Raw genomic sequence first — 17,393 nt, 5'->3', positions numbered from 1 at the left:
TTCCACGTGGCTCTTTTTTCCAAACCAAGATGCCTAAGAGGGGTTTGGCAGTGGCCCCAGAGGGGAGGGAAAGGAACAGGGAAAGCAGGCACCAGAGCCACAGCCTTGCCACAAAACACCACTTGGTTCCCAGACTGGGCAGGGCAGGGCGAGAGAGATGCTGTCTCGAGGGTGGAGCAGTCCTCCTGGCTGCTGTGCCCGCAAGCTGCATCTTGCAAGACTCCCTTTGGCTCTCTGCCGCAAAGGGCGTGGTTGCCTTTACAGCAGGTGCCTCCTTTCCTGCAGCTGGAAGAAAGCCAGAGTTTGCTTTATGCCAGCAAGCACCACCTCCCCAGTTTGAAGAAAGAGGCTAAGCCAGGGGTGGGGGTAGCTGTGGTCCCCCAGCTCTCCTTGGGTGCCAACAACCTCATGGCCAGGGATGATGGGAAAGATCCAAGAACATCTGGAGGGTACGACAGGTTCCTCACCCACTTTCTCACTGTGGCCTTGGCAGAATTTTTTTTTTTATGAAGGAGGGGTGGTTTATTTCTCTCCCGCACACATACTTTTTCCTGTTTTCCCTCATTGGTTGATGCAAGGAAGTAGTTCACTTACAAAACCACTTCTGCTTCTCTGTGCCAAGAAACCATAAAGATTCACTCACGCGCAGCACCTCACAGTGGGTATAAGACACCAACCTGGATGGCTTTAAAAAGGATTTGACAAATTCAGAGGGTTAGGCTATCTGGCCATGTTCTTCACTGTTGGAGGCCATACGCCCATGAATGCCACCTGCAGGAAACCTCAAGGAGGAAGAGTTGCTGTTACACTCGGATCCTGCTTGTGGGTATCCCATTTGGTTGGCCAGGGAGAACAGGATGCTGGGGGCTAGATAAGCCCCTGGCCTAATCAGACAGGTTCTTATGTTCCTAACATCCTAGGTTGTTTTAATTTATTTTGGGCATGGGGGGGGGAGCAACTTTCTACCCGTATGGCCAAAAAATGAGTCTTGAAAGTATGTGGGGAGAATCACACTGAAATCAGGGTGTGGGAAATGGCAATGCTTTCTACGCTCTGAAGGTGGGGAGGGGGAGTTGTGCCTTGCTAAATAGGTTTTTTTGTTTTTGTTTCTCCACAGCCCTGACAGGAACAATTAATTATACCACACACGAGAATCACTTCACTGGCATTATTTATGGAGGTTGCAAAATTAGGCACAAATGTGATTTGTTGTTGCGCACACACTGTCTCAACTGTTCTTCATACTGAACAAGGGAGGCTGGAGAATGGTCTCTTTGCAAAAGGCATTCTGTAGCTAGTCCCTCTCTGTCACGGAGGATAAGAGAGTTCCTCACAGCAACCCATCCTGCCCCTTCACTATAGCCTTCTGCAGCAATGCTCACAACTGTTCACTTTCACAGTAGAGAATACTGGCAGGGTCCCAGCACACATTCACACTGGTGGTTTCACAGGGGGAGAACACCCCTTCACAGTTTTCTTCTCTCCAGTGCAAACTTATATGTTATCTCACGTTCTCGCCCTGCTTCACACGTTCACAACTTCCATGGCTCATTTATTCAGTCCAGGTTGTCCTTAAACAAACCCAAATTCCACTACAAAGTCGGAGCATGCTTCAATTAATTAATTACGCAGGTTGTTGGGAACGCGACTTCACAAATCTCCATACGCCTCTTGTGGAGGGCCGATACCACCAGCACAGAAAAGCCCCCCAGAATCCCTTGCAGTCTATCGCAAGGGGATTCTGGGATGTGCCGCCTATAGCAAAGCCACGCAGCACATGATACTCTCCAGAACTCGCTTTCCCTTGGCAGGAGGACAGGACCAGACTGTGGGCAGCACAAGGCCCCACGTTAAGCCAGACCAAAGGCGGAAAGGTTGGCTTTGGGCAGCCAGGCCACCATGACTGCCCAATCCTGCTGCCAGCCACACACACAGCACAAGACTTCCCTGCTCTGCGAGTCTTTTATTGGGCTTCGAATGCCCCAATACTCTGGGAATGGAGAATCTGCAGCCTTCTAGATGTACCTAAACTAAAACCCATACCCTCTCAGGCCACTGCCCAGGCTGATCGGAAGCAACATACCTTGGAATCAATGCCATCTGGAAGGACACAGGCTGCCAGTCCCTGGCAAGCTATCTGTGCATTTCACTTAGTTCTAGTTACAGGTAGGTAGCCGTGTTGGTCTTGCATAGTCGAATTTTTTTTAAAAAAAATCCTTCCAGTAGCACCTTCTGTTTCAGTGTATCTGAAGAAGTGTGCATGCACACGAAAGCTCATACCAATGACAAACTTTAGTTGGTCTCGAAGGTGCTACTGGAAGGATTTTTTAATTTCATTTCACTTAGTGTTACTAGTTTAGGGAGTTGCCTTGCTTAGGAGCCCAGCCCTTAGTCAATCTAGCTCAGTATTGTCTACACCAGTGTTCTTCGATCTTGGGGCACCAGATACTGCTGGGCATATCTGGTTTTCTACATCGCAATAGATCACCAGGTAAACATACTGATATACCGATATATCACAATGTCTGAAATAAGGATAGAGCATCGGCTGGCTTCACGGTTTTCCCCACATAGTGATTTTAGTATAGCAAACACACACACACACACACACACACACACACCAAAATATTGCCAGGTCAAAAATTATGAAACTGGTATCACAATATGGACTTCAAACTGGTTTTGGATGATAGATTGCCCAGCCCTACTGCTGGATTACAACTCCCATCATCCATCTGCTTAGCAAATGGTCAGGGATGATGGGAGTTGTAGTCCAACAACATCTGATGAGGCCCAGACACCAATCAAAACTGACAGGCAGTGGCTCTCCCGGCCCCACCTGGAGGTGATGGGGTCAGGCCAGAGACCAGGCACCCACAAGGACTTGAACCCCTGAGGCTGCCTTACACAGTCAAGCCAGCAGTTCACCAAGCCCAGTAATGTCTGCTGCAACTGGCAGCCTCTCTCCAAGGCTCCAGGCAGAGGCCTTTCCTAGTCCTAACACCTTAAGTCATATTTGCTGAAGATGGAAGGGGTTGACCCTGGGGCTTTCTGCACCCAAATATTTGGGGCTTCCTCCCCCCCCGCCACAGAAGTCGGACCGGCCCAAATCTTGAGCCCAAGGAACACTCCCACCTCCTTAGAACAGCGTTGCCCCATCTCCTGTCACCAGGCCACCCGCTGCAGTCACAATACAACTCTGGTCTGTGCTTTTATTTGGCCCATCGGTATCAACAAATCCTGAGTCGCGTCTCGAGATTACCTCCCCTCCCTGCGTGCCCCCTCCCCCGAAGAGATGTCGCTACAATTCCTGCCTTCGCTCAATCTTCAGCAGCTCAACTTCAAAGATTAAGGTTGCGCCACCTGGGGGGAAAAAGAGAGAGAAAGAAATCACGAGTGCAGGCTGGAGGGAGAGGTGCTGGGAAGAAGCACTACCCATCCCAACCCCTAGAGCAGGTGCCAAAGGACCCCTGGAAGCTTTGATGGCCCCACAGCTGACTGCCTGGAACTCGAGTGGGGCCACTAGGTTTTGATCCCTTCCATTCTCGTCTCCTGGTTTTCAAAAGGCCAGCAGAGAGAAGACGGGTTAAGAACATGGTATCAGCACTTCGCTTGGGGAGGGAAGCCCCTGCCCATCAGTTCAGAATCCATAGCAGGACTGATTCTGAGGGGGAAAGGACATGCATGATTTACCTGGGATTTTGGGTGGTGCTCCCCGGTCCCCATAACCTGTGAGCAAAGGGAGAAAAATGGTAGAGTTACCCAAGAGATCAAAGAGTTCCCAGATAGTGCAGGGATGGAGCAATCTGTGGCCCTCCAGATGTTGTTCCCATTGACTCCTGCCAAAAAAATGATGATGGCAACTCCTTAGAACAGGTGAAGCATCAGAACCAACCCCTTGCCACTGCCACCTTCCTGGGGCAGGTTCTGAACCCAGAAGCCCGATTTCTGCCCCCTCCCCATTCCCCATTCCAGCTCCTCACCCAGCTCAGAGGGAATGACCAGCTTTCTCTTCTCACCCTCGCACATCCTAGAAAGACCAAAGAAACAGTATAAATTCAGTTACCAACCAAATACAGTGGTACCTCTAGTTACAAACTTAATTCGTTCCGGAGGTCTGTTCTTAACCTGAAACTGTTCTTAACTAGAGGTGTGCTTTCGCTAATGGGGCTTCTTGCTGCCGCTGCGCCGCCAGCACACGATTTCCATACTCATCCTGGGGCAAAGTTCTCAACTCAAGGTAACTCTTCCAGGTTAGCGGAGTTTGTAACCTGAAGTGTTTGTAACCTGAGGCGTTTATAACTCGAGGTACTACTGTACATGGCTTTCCTGTTGTATAAAAGCAACACAAAACAGGAGGGCTGGAATCTGACTCGAAAATAATTACTTCATTCATATCACTTAACCTTCCCTTCTAATGTTGCCTAGGGGCAGCTATCAATATAAAAATTACATACAAATGAAAAAGAAGCACACTAAATGTAGTTAACACTGGAGAGAAACACAGGATAGATGAACCGTCCTGAATAACAAGACACGTTAATAAATAAAATGAGCCGGAACAGATGGATTTTCAAAGGACGGCAAAAGATCATTAGAAGATGCCAGCCATATCTCCTGGGTGCAATTACACAAAGTGCTCTCCCCCAACATTCCCGCCAAAGGTGCCGCAGATACAGTCGGAATACACCAGAGGCCCTTCCCTGAGGTCATGCCCAGATTATGGAATTCTCTGCTCTTTATTTAAAAAAAGTTTCAGGAGCCCTGAATAAATAAAGTTTAGGAGCTTTCCAGCATCCTTTGAGAAGGGAGAGTGAAAATATGTGCTTTTGACTTGCCACTGGAGAAATCACTTCGTTTCCCCGTTCGGGTGCTTGAAAACCAGCAACCACAACACTGCCACACTTGATCCCTGCTGGGAGGAAGAATTTACCCAAGCAGGCCCTGATCCCAGCCTTTAATGACTTGTCCAGTCCCCAAGGAGAAGATAAACGGCTGATCACGAGTCAGGCTGCTGTCGAACTCTGTCCCATCCTCCAGCTTGCCCTATGAGAGAGTGCAGAAGTTAAAAGGGGTGTGAGCCAGCCAGGGTTTCTTCTTAAAACATCCAAGATGCTGTGCTTATTATCCCAAAAGAAGAAGAGCCCTGCAAAGTAAGCCCAAAGAGGGCCCATCTAGTCCAGCATCCTGTTCTCAGTGACCAACTGGATGCCTCAACGGGAAGGTCGCAAGCAGGACCCAAGCGCAACTCTCCCCACTTGCGATTCCCCGCAACTGACATTCAGACAAGGGAGCCAGTGTAGCTAGCAGACACTGATAGCCTGGTTCTTACGGATTTGTCTACTCTTTTAAAAGTCATCACTACATCTTAATAAAGTGAATTCCATAGCTTTAACTATGTGCAGTTTTAACTAAGCACACGTATACAAACACCCTCCACAGCAGGAGTGGGGATCCTGCAGCCCTTCGGAGTCCAGTCATCGCTGGACTACAACTTCCATCATGCTGGCTGGGCTGATGGGTGTTCGACATCTGGAGCGCTGAAAGTTCCCCATCCCTGCTCCACCCTAGTAAAGAAACCCCGGAGTGTTTCAGCCTTGCTCTTTCACTGACTGAGTGACTCAGGGCAGATTCACACATGAGCGTCTATCACTCAGTGATTCACTGCTCCACTGCGGAAAGTGACTCATAAGAACCTGAGAGGCAGAAGCCCTGCTGGGTCAGAGCAAAGGTGAGTCAGGTCGAGGGCCCTGTTTCCTAACAATGGTTAATGAAACGCCTGTTGAGAAGGCCACAAGCAGGACATGAAATTAATACACACACACACCCTTTCCCCCTGCTGCTCAGATGACCAGGGGCCCTCAACTCTGGAATCCTGCCACCATACAGAGCAGGGATAACTGCCAAATTGAGATGGTTTCAAAAGGGGATTATTTATTTACTTGGTACATTTCTGACCCACCCTTCATGATTCGATCCCAGGTCCACTTACACATAAATTTTTAATTTATAAAACAAACACATCCCTTTAAAAAAAAACTTAAAAAGGGAGGAAAAGGCTATCAGTGGCTACCAGACACTAATCTCATGATGCAACCTCCAGGATTGTCTTTGAGTTCCATTTGCTGGGGGGGAATAGTGAGAGGCGGCTATTGCTGTCATGCTTATGAGATTCCCAGAAGGATCTGGCTGCATAAAAGAGAGCTCTGCTGGACGAGGCCAGTGGCCCATCTAGTCTAGCACTCTGTTCTCAATGGGAAGCATGTGAGCAGAACCAGAGTGCAATGGTACTCTCCCTAACTGCGATTCCCAGCAACACAGAATTCAGTGGCATACTGGCTGGCTGCTATGGGAAAGAGGAGACTGAACTAGGTAGCCTTTGGTTTGATACAGAGGGGCTCTGCTTATGTTCTCTGGCCAAACAGAGGTCTGGAAATCGCAGAAAGGAACGGGGTAGAGTAACCTCATGCCCCTATGGTTGGAATCAAAGGAGGATAAAAGCTCCGCCCCTTCTCCTCATCACACAGGGAACACAGAATTTTTCTCTGGTTGTCCATTTCCTGCATTCAACTTCCCACCTAACACTGCACTAATCAGGCCATGAATGAGGACATGTGAGTCAGCAAGGGTGCATGGCTGAAAAAAGCAGCTGAGCCAAGCATATGCTGCAATGGCAGCATTTAGTAGTGGGTGCAGAAGTCAGTTGCTTCAAGAATTCCTTTTTTAAAAAAGCTAAGCATCTAGTCCTTATGGTCACAAAAATTTCCGTCAAAGCCTTGGAGATACTCCTAGTGAAATCTCAGAGGGGTTACTGAATTCAGATGTCAAGGAGTAGACAGTTCCATGAGACATAAGACACATGTGCCTAATTTACAGTAGGATTCTTTTTTCTTTTATTTCTTTCTGTTGGAGCTCTGAACCTGGGTCACCCACAGACGTCTGCCTTCCAAAACAAACCCAACCCCACCAATTTAGCAACCACACACACACACACACCAATTTTGGCAGGAGTTGCTGACTCTCATGGCTTCAGGTCAGGGAAGGGGAACCTTCAGGCCCTCCAGGTTGCTGGGCTCCAGTTCCCATCAACCACAGCAAGCATCATGGCCAATGGTCAGGGATGATGGGAGCTGAAGTTCTGCAATACCTGGAGGCACCAAACAGCCACAAACTCTGTGATGAGAGAGCAGGAGCTGGAGCCTAGAAATGCATGGAAGGCCTGACAGGTTCTCCTTTGGATTATGATTCACCCTTTGACAATTTGTTTCTCCCCCCGTGACATCTGGGAAAGACTTCTTCTCACTGTATACAAGTCGTACAAGTGACAATGAAGTACAGTATATTCCTGCGTATAAGACTACTTTTTAACCCAGGAAAATCTTCTCAAAAGTCGGGGGTCGTCTTATACGCCGGGTCGTATTTCTTATACGGCGAGTATATCTCAAACTCTATATTTTAACTGGAAAAGTTGGGGGTCATCTTATACGCCCAGTCGTCTTGTACGCCGGAATATACGGTATTTCAATTTCAGCCCCTGCAAACCTCAAGGTGCCCGGCTAACACTGACCTGCCCTCCACATCACGCCTGCAGCACTCACCGTATAATGCATGTGGAGGACATCACCCTTGCGGGACTTGATGGGGCAGTTGTCCACCCGCTTCTTGACCCCAATCTGGAGCTTCCGTTTGCCTTCCGTGCCCAGCACTAGTGAGAAGACTGCACACAGCGCCAGAGCGAGTAACGTTGCTCCCTGGCTCACCTGCATCGCATAAGCTCCTGGAAGGGCAGAAACTGGTTAGCTGGGGAGAGCTCTCTGTGTGTGAGAGATGTTACAGGAAGGCGGAAATGGAGCTGGCTCCCTGGTAGTAGTGTCGCTGCCATTTACCAGGGGTTCGGGGGAAGTTGGGGCTGTCTATGTGCACCAATGGGAGGACTTGAATGGCTCCACCAGGGTGCCCACAAAGCCCTGATTTCCCCACCACTTCACCCCTCCCAATAAGCAGCAGTGACATTGCTGCTGGCAAGTAGGCGCGGCAGGCCCGCTCCGCACTGGGCAAGCCACTTCTGCTGAAAGGGATCCATTCAGCAGCTGCCAGACATATGGTTTTGTTCACTGTCCTTGTACATACATGAAAAGGAAGAATGGGGGAGAGCTCCAGTCCTTCCATGCCGACACACACCAAGACATGAGTTCTATTTGGGAAGGTCCACAACACAGTCATAAACACCTGCCTTGCATGCAGAAGGTCCCAGGTTCAACTGTCAGGTAGGGCCCTGCCCCATTTTTCACATGGTGCCCCAATGAACGGAAGCCTCCTCCCCATGAAGGCCCATCCTTGAATTACAGTAATTCATGCAGATTCAACACTCCCGCCCCAATCGCCAGCACCCCCAGCTCCTACCCTGGCATGCAACAGCATGCGGTCCATTCAGGTCCCCCCGGGAGCCTCCGGACCCCGACTTACCCGTGCGGCCGGAAGTGCCTTGGACTCTGCTCCCTCCCCTGGTGGCAGCCGCCGCCACCCCACTCCAGATTCTCTCAAGGATACTGGGCTGTCGCCACCCCAGGAATAATCCAGCAAGGTCTCTCTGCTCCACCCTCCCTCCTATACTCCCTAGTCCTCTAGACAGGATCTCCCACATATGAAATCATCCTTATTTCTAACCCTTTCCCTCAGGTATGAGCCTAGCATTTCCTCCCCCTCCCTCCCAGGTGCAGTATCTCCCTCCCCCCCAACCCCCCCAAATAGCACCCCTGCCCTAAGATACCCCATATCCACCCTCACCTTGCCCCCCTTTCCTAGGGCCCTCCTTACGGAAGGTCCAAACCCTCGTCTCCTCTGCTTCATCTTCTTCATTACAATTTGTCACCTTGGCCCAGACCCACATGATCCCAGCCCCAGAGGGATCCCTCACCTTGTGAATCCAGACATCCCCGGGACCCCCACCCGCAGGAGCTGGCTTCTCTCGGGGGATCCAGACCTGGCTACGTTCTGGGGAACAACCGACACCCCTAGATTCGGGCTTCCACTCTTTCTGCTTCGCCTGGGGACTGGCTTCCCGTTGCAACCACGGCAGCCCCATCCTATCGGAGGCCCTGGCTGGCTTGCGGGGCACCCAGACCTGCTCAGAAGCCTCCGCGGGGTCCCGGTACCACTCCTTCTGGGCCCACATCGCAGCTCCCCTTACAGGATCCCTCTGGGGCCCCACATGCCCCAAGATCCCCCCGGAGTGGCTGCGGCTGACGCCCCGTGCCGGGAACTCTGGTTCCTCACCGCCTCTTCCCCTGACCACCCCGGGCCCCCCCGCACCCAACTCCCAATCCTCCCGGTGGGAGAGCTGGGTCCCCACCTCTTTGGGGGCGCCCTTTCCTTTCACCGCCACAGCCACGCAGGACTCGCAGACCCCCACGCACCACGAGGCTCTCTTCTCCTGCCTCGCGGCTTGGCTGCTCCTTCCTGAGCCGGGCGGAGGGCGGCCCAGGCTCTCCAAGCTCCCGCCGCCTGCGGGACCCCCAAACCCACGAGGCCCCCATCTGCCCATCGTGACTCTCCTCGGGCCTCCCTGTACCTCCAGGGCCTTTCCCACGGCTGGGGTCTGGGTCCCCCCATTGTCAAGGGCCCCCGCGCCTGGACCCCAGGACACCTGGGTCCCTACGTCCCTCCGCTCCAGCTTCCGCGGCCCCTGCGTCGCCACCAGCCCTGCGAGGCCCTCCTCGCTACCATCCACCCCCCACTTGGGGGCGCCGGACGCCTGGGTCCCTTCGGGCCCGCTAGAGCCTCCCCACTCCCTCCAGCCCGCCTCTTGGGGCTGTCCCATATCTAGGTCCCCAGGCTGCCGCCGCCGACCCTCGCTCGGTCCGAGGCGCCTGGGCGCCCCCCTTCCCTGTCCCCCCGTCTCCTCAGGACCCCCCATCCGCCCCCCCTTCTCACCTCTCCTTTCCTCAACGGATACCACCCCCCTCTGCGCATGCGCGCCTCGCAACGCTGATTTGCCTAACAACAAGGGAAGCAGCCGTGGGGTCCGCCATGTTCCCTCACCCGCCCAGAGGCAGGCTAGCCGCCGTCACGTGATCGGCGCGGTGCCACGTGACAGGCGCTCGGCTAGCTCTTTTACCAAAATTAATGACCGGCATTACGATTCTAGTTCTCTTCTTTCGGGACATGGGAGAAATAATCAGAGAAATAAAGGCGTGCCCCCTCCCACTTCAAAATACAAAAATTATAACGGCCTCGGCTTGCACGTGACAAGGGCAGAGCGTCACTTCCGTTCTGGGCTGAGGAATATGAGCTGCAGTAGGCTCACTGACGTGTGAGCGCGCCCCCTTGTGTTGGAGTGGAGAAAGGGGGCTCCCCGGCCTCTCTGGAAGTGGCCTCCTCTTCATCACGTGGCTCCGATGATGATGATGATGATGACTAGGAGGGCACCAGCCACTCTGGGCGGCTTGCAACAAATAAGCCTGTTGTAAAGCGAGCCTCTTGGTGAAATTCAAATTTTTGGAACATATTATTTCCTTAATGCGGTTTTATTATTTTTTAATTGTTTACTGTATTTAATTTATTTTTCTTCCTCCCCACTCATTGCAAAACCAACATTTCAGCCAGCTCCCCAAGTGGTTAACAATAAAAATTGATTTTAATTTTTTTAAAAAAATCATTGGGCAAAATCTTCCTTGGCATGCACTTTATTTTTTAATGTATTCATTGATTTAATATTTTTCATTTATTTCAGCAGTCTGACAGACACTGACGTTGGAGCAAATCTCACTGATGAGAAATGGGGCTTACTCCCCAGTAGACATTCATAAGTGATTTCCTACCCGCCCCTGCAGTCAGGTGAATTTAGGAACACAAGAACCTGCCTCACATCTTGGGTCTATCTAGCTCTCAGTCTACATTGACTGGCAGTGGGTGTCCAGGATTTCAGTCAGAGGTCTTTGCCAGGGATACGTGGAGATGCCAGGGATTGAACTGGAACCTTCTGCATGCAAAACAGATGCCCTACCGCTAAGCTATGGCCCTTCCCCAAATGTGCTTGTACCCACTGCATTGCAGCCTTTCCTTGTGTGATGCAAACCAAACTGGAGCAAGAGGAGGGGGTCATTCACCCCTGATACTCTAGTATTTTGCTCGCCAACACCCACCCTCCCTTCCTAGCTTTTAGTGGTGGCCTTGGGAAAGGTGGCTGCGGAGAGAGATTTCTCCCCCCACCTCAACATGCAGGCCTCCGACTGGACTCTGTAAATATTGACTCTTCCAAGGTTAGGGCCAAAGTCTGCTTGGAAACCCCACAGGGCAGCTTTTCCAAATGCCCATTCCTGGGAAGGACATGCCCATGTGTCCCAGGCTGCCCATAGGACAAGAGAGATGAACCCGAGTTAGGAGGCCCCACAGATCCCCTCCACTTCCAAGAATCTTGTTTCTGGATGTGGCCAAAGGTCACTCTCATCCGATGCCCTGTTCCCAAGGCCGGCCAGTCAGATGTTTTGTGGGAAGACCACAAGCAAAGGGATGGAGGAAATAGTCCTCCCTTGTAATTAGCCTCCCTGTTCTCTGGGTATTGTGCCTCTGAACATGGAAGCTCTATTTTAGCTGTGGCAGTAAGGCTGGTTCCAGAAGGTTGGCAGCGCTTGGTATTTACCAGGGCCCCAAGACCCATGGCGCTCCAACGTCTTCTTCGAACAAAACACCCAGGAAGATCAGGAGTAGCCTGGGAGAAGTCTCAGATTGCATGTCATGGCTCTTCCAAATTATGGGGGCCCAATGAGAGTGCAGTGCCTGAGCCCACTCCCAAATCCTGGAGCCATCGATTTTCCTCCATGGATGTGTCCTATCCCATTTCAAAGCCAGGGAAAGCTGTTGCTATCACCACCACCTCCTGAGGCAGCCAATTCAATAAATTAACAATGCACTATGTGATGAATTAAATTTATTTTGGCTGTCTTGGATCTCTTGCCAGTCAGTTTTGTTGGCTAGCCCCGAGTTCCATTATTACGAGAGAGGGTGGGTAAATCACCTTCCTACCCACTTTCTTCACACACAACACATGCTTTTATCATCCTCTACCGTGCTTCTCTTGGGCATCTTTGATTCTTAACCAAGGGATGGGGGACCTCAGCCCCAGGGGACACATATGGACCTCCACAGCCCTCCACCTGGCCCTTGGGACTCTCCTCAGGCCACACACCCTCCTGAGCCCAGCTCTGCAACCTCCTTGAGGGTTTTGCCTGGCTGGAATCTGCCCTTGAACTGTGATAATGCTCTTGCTTAGCTGGATGGGGAATAGAATGTGCACAGTATATAGAAACCAACCAATTGCACAAAGGTAAGATTTACATTTGTTACTCCACCCACTTTTGCATTTGGCCCCACCCACCACTGACATGTGGCCCCCCCAGGAACTTGTCAAGAATAGAATGTGGCCCTCAAGCTGAAAAAATGTTCCCCACTCCTGTTTTAACTGAAAGTTCTGTGAACTAGAGTTGTTAGGAGACTGCTATTCCCCTCCCACAGCTACAATTCCCTGGGAAAAGGGATTGGTGGTTAAATCACTCCGGGTATTCTCTTGGTACTGACATGTTTGCCACCCTGGGATCCTTTGGAGGAATTACAGTACAATAAGCCCACAACCTACATGCATGTTATCTTGTGCACATTCAGCCTTATGGACTTGGGAAAGATTAAAAAATATACAGTATATATTAAAGGGGCAGATAGGGGGCTGGCATTCAGGAAAAAAAGACTTCTGCAATCCCACCCGCCATTGGACCCAATGTGTTTTGACCAAATGCAATTTTGGCGTTAGGTGCAACCCCTGTGTAAGTTGCTGAGTTATAAATTTATAAGTTTAGTAAAATAATAATAATTAGGGTTGGTCCAGGTCAGGAGCATCCCAGACCCTGAGATTTAGGGGCCCAAACCTGAGATCTAGAGAAGGCCACTGGTGACATCATCGGGGCGGCCCATCCATTAGGCAAGATGAAGCCACTTGCTTCAGGCAGCAGATCTGCCTCCCTGCCCCGACTCCCTGTTGCGCTGCTGCCAGCCCCAGCAGGCTTTCACCCGTGGCCCACATAACCCCACTGCCCTTGCCACCGCATCAGGGCAAGGTTGGCGGCAGGGTGTAGGCAAAACACCTCGGGCTGGCCCTGGGGGGCATAGGGAGACATGCCCTCGTGTTGTCATGGGGGTGGACCCTGGTGATTCTTCCTTTCTGCTCCCTCCCACCACTGAGCCCTGGAGACGGAGGTTAATTGGGAGAGGGGAGGGGAGGAGGGCAGATCCCCCAGAGAGTCTATACAGTAATTTGGAGCTGGCTCCTGCTGGACTAAAGCTTGCAAGCTTCACGCATAGTCTTCTTAATCAATTTTTTTTTTAAGGCACTCTCTCCCACCTGGAGATTTGAGCCCTCCCCCTGCCAGCTGGAAGGGGCCAAGCAAACCTGGAGGCTTCAGGGCAGCCCTGGAGGTCTGGCAGCCCTAGGAATAATAGATAGCAGAGTATGGTATGTGACCTGGTCAAGAGAGGGAGGGAGGCAGGGAGCTCCCGGGCACATGTCAGCCAAAGGAGGGGAAGGGTGAAATATTGTGCAGGGGCCCAGGCGCCAGAGCCAAGGCTGTGAACACACTCAATGCAAACCCTTCCAAAGAGACCATCACAATATACTAGACATATATGGTCTGGAGACTAGCCGATAGTGAAATACGTAAATACTGTTGTAAGTGTGACAAAATGAGCAGAAAGAAGAGAAAGCCACAGACACGTCATCTCAAGGCCAACCAGCCATTCTAAAGACAAGACCTTCAAAGGCAGCCGTGCTGCCAGCTCAAAGCAGTTTTGCGGTACGATTTAGCCATATATGTCAAAGAGCAACTGTCTGTTTCCCAGCCTCTGTTTTGGTGGACGATTTTGGCCACAAGTTAGAACTGACACTCCCCCAGCACCCTTGGCTCTGTCCCTGTCCCTGGTCCAGGAACCAGACTCACAGAGATGTGAAAAGCAATGCTTTACTTGCCCTGCCACAAAGGGAAACCTAGTCTCTAGTTCATGGGTCAACGGGCCAAACCTAATTCACAGGGCAAACATCAGACTTCCCCATTTGTCCGGCCATGCCATTTTTCTGCACCCATGGCCAACTGCCCCACACCTGATGTCATTTCATGGGGAAACTGGCTAGTGTATCTGAACCCTGCAGTAAGTGGGATTGACCAATCCTGTTCAGGAAGTTTGGTCCTGCTTGGGCCAACCTGGACAAATGGGTGGGAAAACCCACCTGCCAATCACCTTACATCAATGTAACATCAGATGATTGGCATGTGGGCGGTCCCACCTGTTAAAAGTCAGTCTTTTTGGGGGGTGGATCATTCAGAGGGGGTGGATCATTCAGAGAGCTGTAGATATTTGCAAAGGGCTGGGGAACCTGCCTCTTCCAGATATTGCTGGACTACAATTCCTGGCCACGCTGGCTGAGTCGTGAGTCCAGCAACATCTGGAGTGCCCAATTCGGGCTTTGCCCAGTGATATGTGTACGAAGGAATAAATGACAAGCCTTCCCCTGAGCACATGAGGAGTGTATAAGCACACACAGTTTCTAGGATTCAAAGGTTTCCAGGTTGAAGAACCCGTGGCTTCCGCAAATGGGAAGCCTTTGGAGTCCTCGCACGTCCCCGTTTAGGATCAATCTGCTTGTTGTTACAGAGCCAGCTCCTTATTCTTCTAGTCATGAGAAACTCACACAGCCAGGATCCCCCCCACCCAACACATATACACTGACACACACAGCCGGCATGGCCTGGGGAATCCATGCGGAGAAGCACGTCTCCGCCTGGCAGTGCCAACGCTGGGCATGGCTGGGCCCATTCAGCCAGCCTGGGAAAGAAAGGAGCGAGGGACTCAGTCATTCACGGGCCCTGAAAAGAGGAGTCGATTTCCATGGGGCTGGGGAGGGCCAGGGGAAGGGCGCTGTGCTAACAACAGCAGCCCAACTAGTAGAGCTGCAGGAAAAGCCCGGCACTGTTTCGCCCTGGCCAAAATACCTTGCCAATTATAAACAGCTACCCATTAGCCATAATAGCTAAATGGGAACAGGGGGGGGGGCAGCAAGTAGGCAAGGAGCCAAATGGAGCCTCCACAAGCAGAGGCAGTCTGCTCCATACCAGATGCCGGCAGTGGGAGAGCAGCACAACAGAAGGAGGAGATGGCTATTGCCTCCATGCCATGCTTTGTGGGCTTCCCAGGGTTGTCTGGCTACTGACCACTGTTGGAAGCAGGATGCTGGGGCAGGGAGAAGGTAGGCTCTGGATTTTGCATCTTTGTAGCCTGGCAGAAGACTTGCTTGTCTCTTCCAGAAATGCAAAGAATGCCCTTCTCAGAATGAGGCAGCCTCCTCTGGGGTACAGCAGGGATCCCTTGCGGTTACTTTCTCATCCATTCATAACACTGCCACCCGCTTCCCCCCCCCCCCTTTGCAAAACCTTTGGCAGAAAGTCTGCTTCCACCAGCACTCCTTTACCCCATCTGCATTTCCTTCCTCTCCCCTGAGAGGCAGTTTCTAATTTGTAAGCTTGCCCCCTTTTACTCTGTCAAACACCATTGAGATCTATAAGGCGTGCGGAACCTTTGGCTCTCCAAATGTTGGTGAATTACAAATCCCCTGGCCCCTGCCCATGCTTGTTGGAGCTGATGGGAGTTGTAGTTCATCAACATCTGGAGGGCCAAAGGTTCTTCACATCTGCTGTAGATGAACAGAGATTAAGGCAGGCATCCCCAAACTCGGTCCTCCAGATGTTTTGGGACTGCAACTCCCATCATCCCTAGCTGACAGGATCAGTGGTCAGGGATGATGGGAATTGTAGTCCCAAAAATCTGGAGGACCGAGTTTGGGGATGCCTGGATTAAGGCTTCAGTGCCACAGTAAACATGCACGTGCCCGGGATGTTTTCCACTGTGGGCTAATAGCAACTTGGTGGGGGTGGGAAGGGTTTTGATTCAGGAAATGGCACAGGAGAAAGGGTGAAATACAAATTTCCTCCTTTCCTTGAGGTTTTCCAGCCAAGCTGGACACTAGAAGTACCTGTAATTAAGAACGTGCACCTGAGTTTGCTTATTTCCTCCTCCCGCCCCACCCATTTTCCTTTTGTGCTATGTCTTTTTAGAACGTAAGCCTGAGAGCAGCCATAAATGTCTCATTTACGGTTGCCTATATGCTGCTCTAGAAGCCTTTATTTGGCTGAAGAGCAAAATAAAAAATATTTAAATAAATACATAAAATAAAACAAAGCCTATCTTCCCTGAGCAACATTGCCCTGGCCAAAATTAGAGTCCCTTCTGGCCACCATTAGGTAAATTAGGAAAAAATAATAATATGGGAAGTCTGCTCACAAATCTCCTGCACATAGTGGCAAATAGCATTGCATTTGCTCATGCTTATTTCTTATTCCTCCAAACGTCTTGCTTTCATTAACTCCAGATTCAAGATTTGAATTGACCGCTCCTAGGGGCAGGGGGCTTACCTAACATCTGCTCTAACCTGTGAAGCATCATATGTATTGCTAGCCTGTTGTTAAGTTGGAGCTGCAACAAGATGCTGCAGCACAGCAAGATGTTGTTTCGAGAATCCAGCTAGCTGTGCCCTATTCCATATCCACTCCATTCCATACTCACCTAATAGTCAACCGCCTTTCTATAGCCACTGAATATTCTCAGTCCTTATTGGAGTGTTTTTTGGGGTTTCCCCCTGCCTTAGGATACTTTTCCTAAATCTTTTGTGTGTGCGTGTGTGCGCAAGGGGAAAATAGCTGCGCTGTGTGTGTGTGTGTGTGTGTGTGTGTGTGTGTGTGTGTGCATGTATTCATTTGTTGGAGTGAGCAGGCTTATCAACGGTCACTAATTAGCTGAAGTGCCTTGGGCTTCATAAACGCTTATGTAAAGCCAAATTTCCCCAGATTTTTTAACCCTGGAAGCTATTATGAACGGTTCACTGTAAAATCCAAAATACCTTTTAAAATACAGCTGAACTCACCCCACCCGTTGCCTCCTTCTCCCCACCCTGTCCTAATCTAAATTTAGGAGCGTAGGAATCTGCCTTCTACTGAGTCAGACCATTGGCCCATCCACCTCAGTATTGTTTACTCTGACTGGCAGCTGCCCTCTGGGGTTTCAGGCAGGGAGTCTCTCCTAGCCCTTCCTGGAGATGCTATGAGGAACTGAGCCTGGCATGTTCTGTATGAAATGCAGATCCTCCATCACTGAGCTACCTTGAGGCTTGTCCTTTGCCACTGTGACTCTGTCAAGCAGGGTTGCAAACATGGCACCTTTGGGTGCACAGGTAACCCACAGAAGCCTTTCCTGGCACCCACAGGGTCCCCTGCTGAAATCAGGCTTGCGTGATCGCA

At 50.9% G+C, this 17,393-nt stretch overlaps 1 protein-coding gene across 3 annotated transcripts; it reads right to left on the bottom strand.

The window, feature by feature from the left end:
- Positions 1-3,198: 3,198 nt before the first annotated feature.
- On the bottom strand, positions 3,199-9,852 carry FKBP2 (FKBP prolyl isomerase 2). 3 transcript variants are annotated; one of them, XM_060269940.1, is made up of 6 exons: positions 9,417-9,852; positions 7,599-7,777; positions 4,934-5,046; positions 3,984-4,030; positions 3,694-3,839; positions 3,199-3,363 (listed from the first exon to the last, which is right to left on the bottom strand). In XM_060269940.1, exons 1-6 carry the CDS (start codon positions 9,610-9,612, stop codon positions 3,349-3,351), a joined length of 696 nt encoding a protein of 231 aa, XP_060125923.1. In that variant the 5' UTR covers positions 9,613-9,852; the 3' UTR covers positions 3,199-3,348. The 3 variants fall into 3 exon arrangements, with proteins under 3 accessions (XP_060125923.1, XP_034955035.2, XP_060125924.1); XM_035099144.2 differs by having other exon boundaries at positions 3,694-3,729; positions 9,417-9,846; XM_060269941.1 differs by lacking the exon at positions 9,417-9,852 and adding an exon at positions 8,467-8,697.
- Between the last annotated feature and the right edge of the window lie 7,541 nt (positions 9,853-17,393).

The sequence above is a fragment of the Zootoca vivipara genome, chromosome 17, assembly GCF_963506605.1.
Source record: "Zootoca vivipara chromosome 17, rZooViv1.1, whole genome shotgun sequence".
NCBI classification, from domain to species: Eukaryota; Metazoa; Chordata; class Lepidosauria; order Squamata; family Lacertidae; genus Zootoca; species Zootoca vivipara.
The sequence above is the reverse complement of the archived record's forward strand: the minus strand, read 5'-3'. Positions and strand labels throughout refer to the sequence as shown.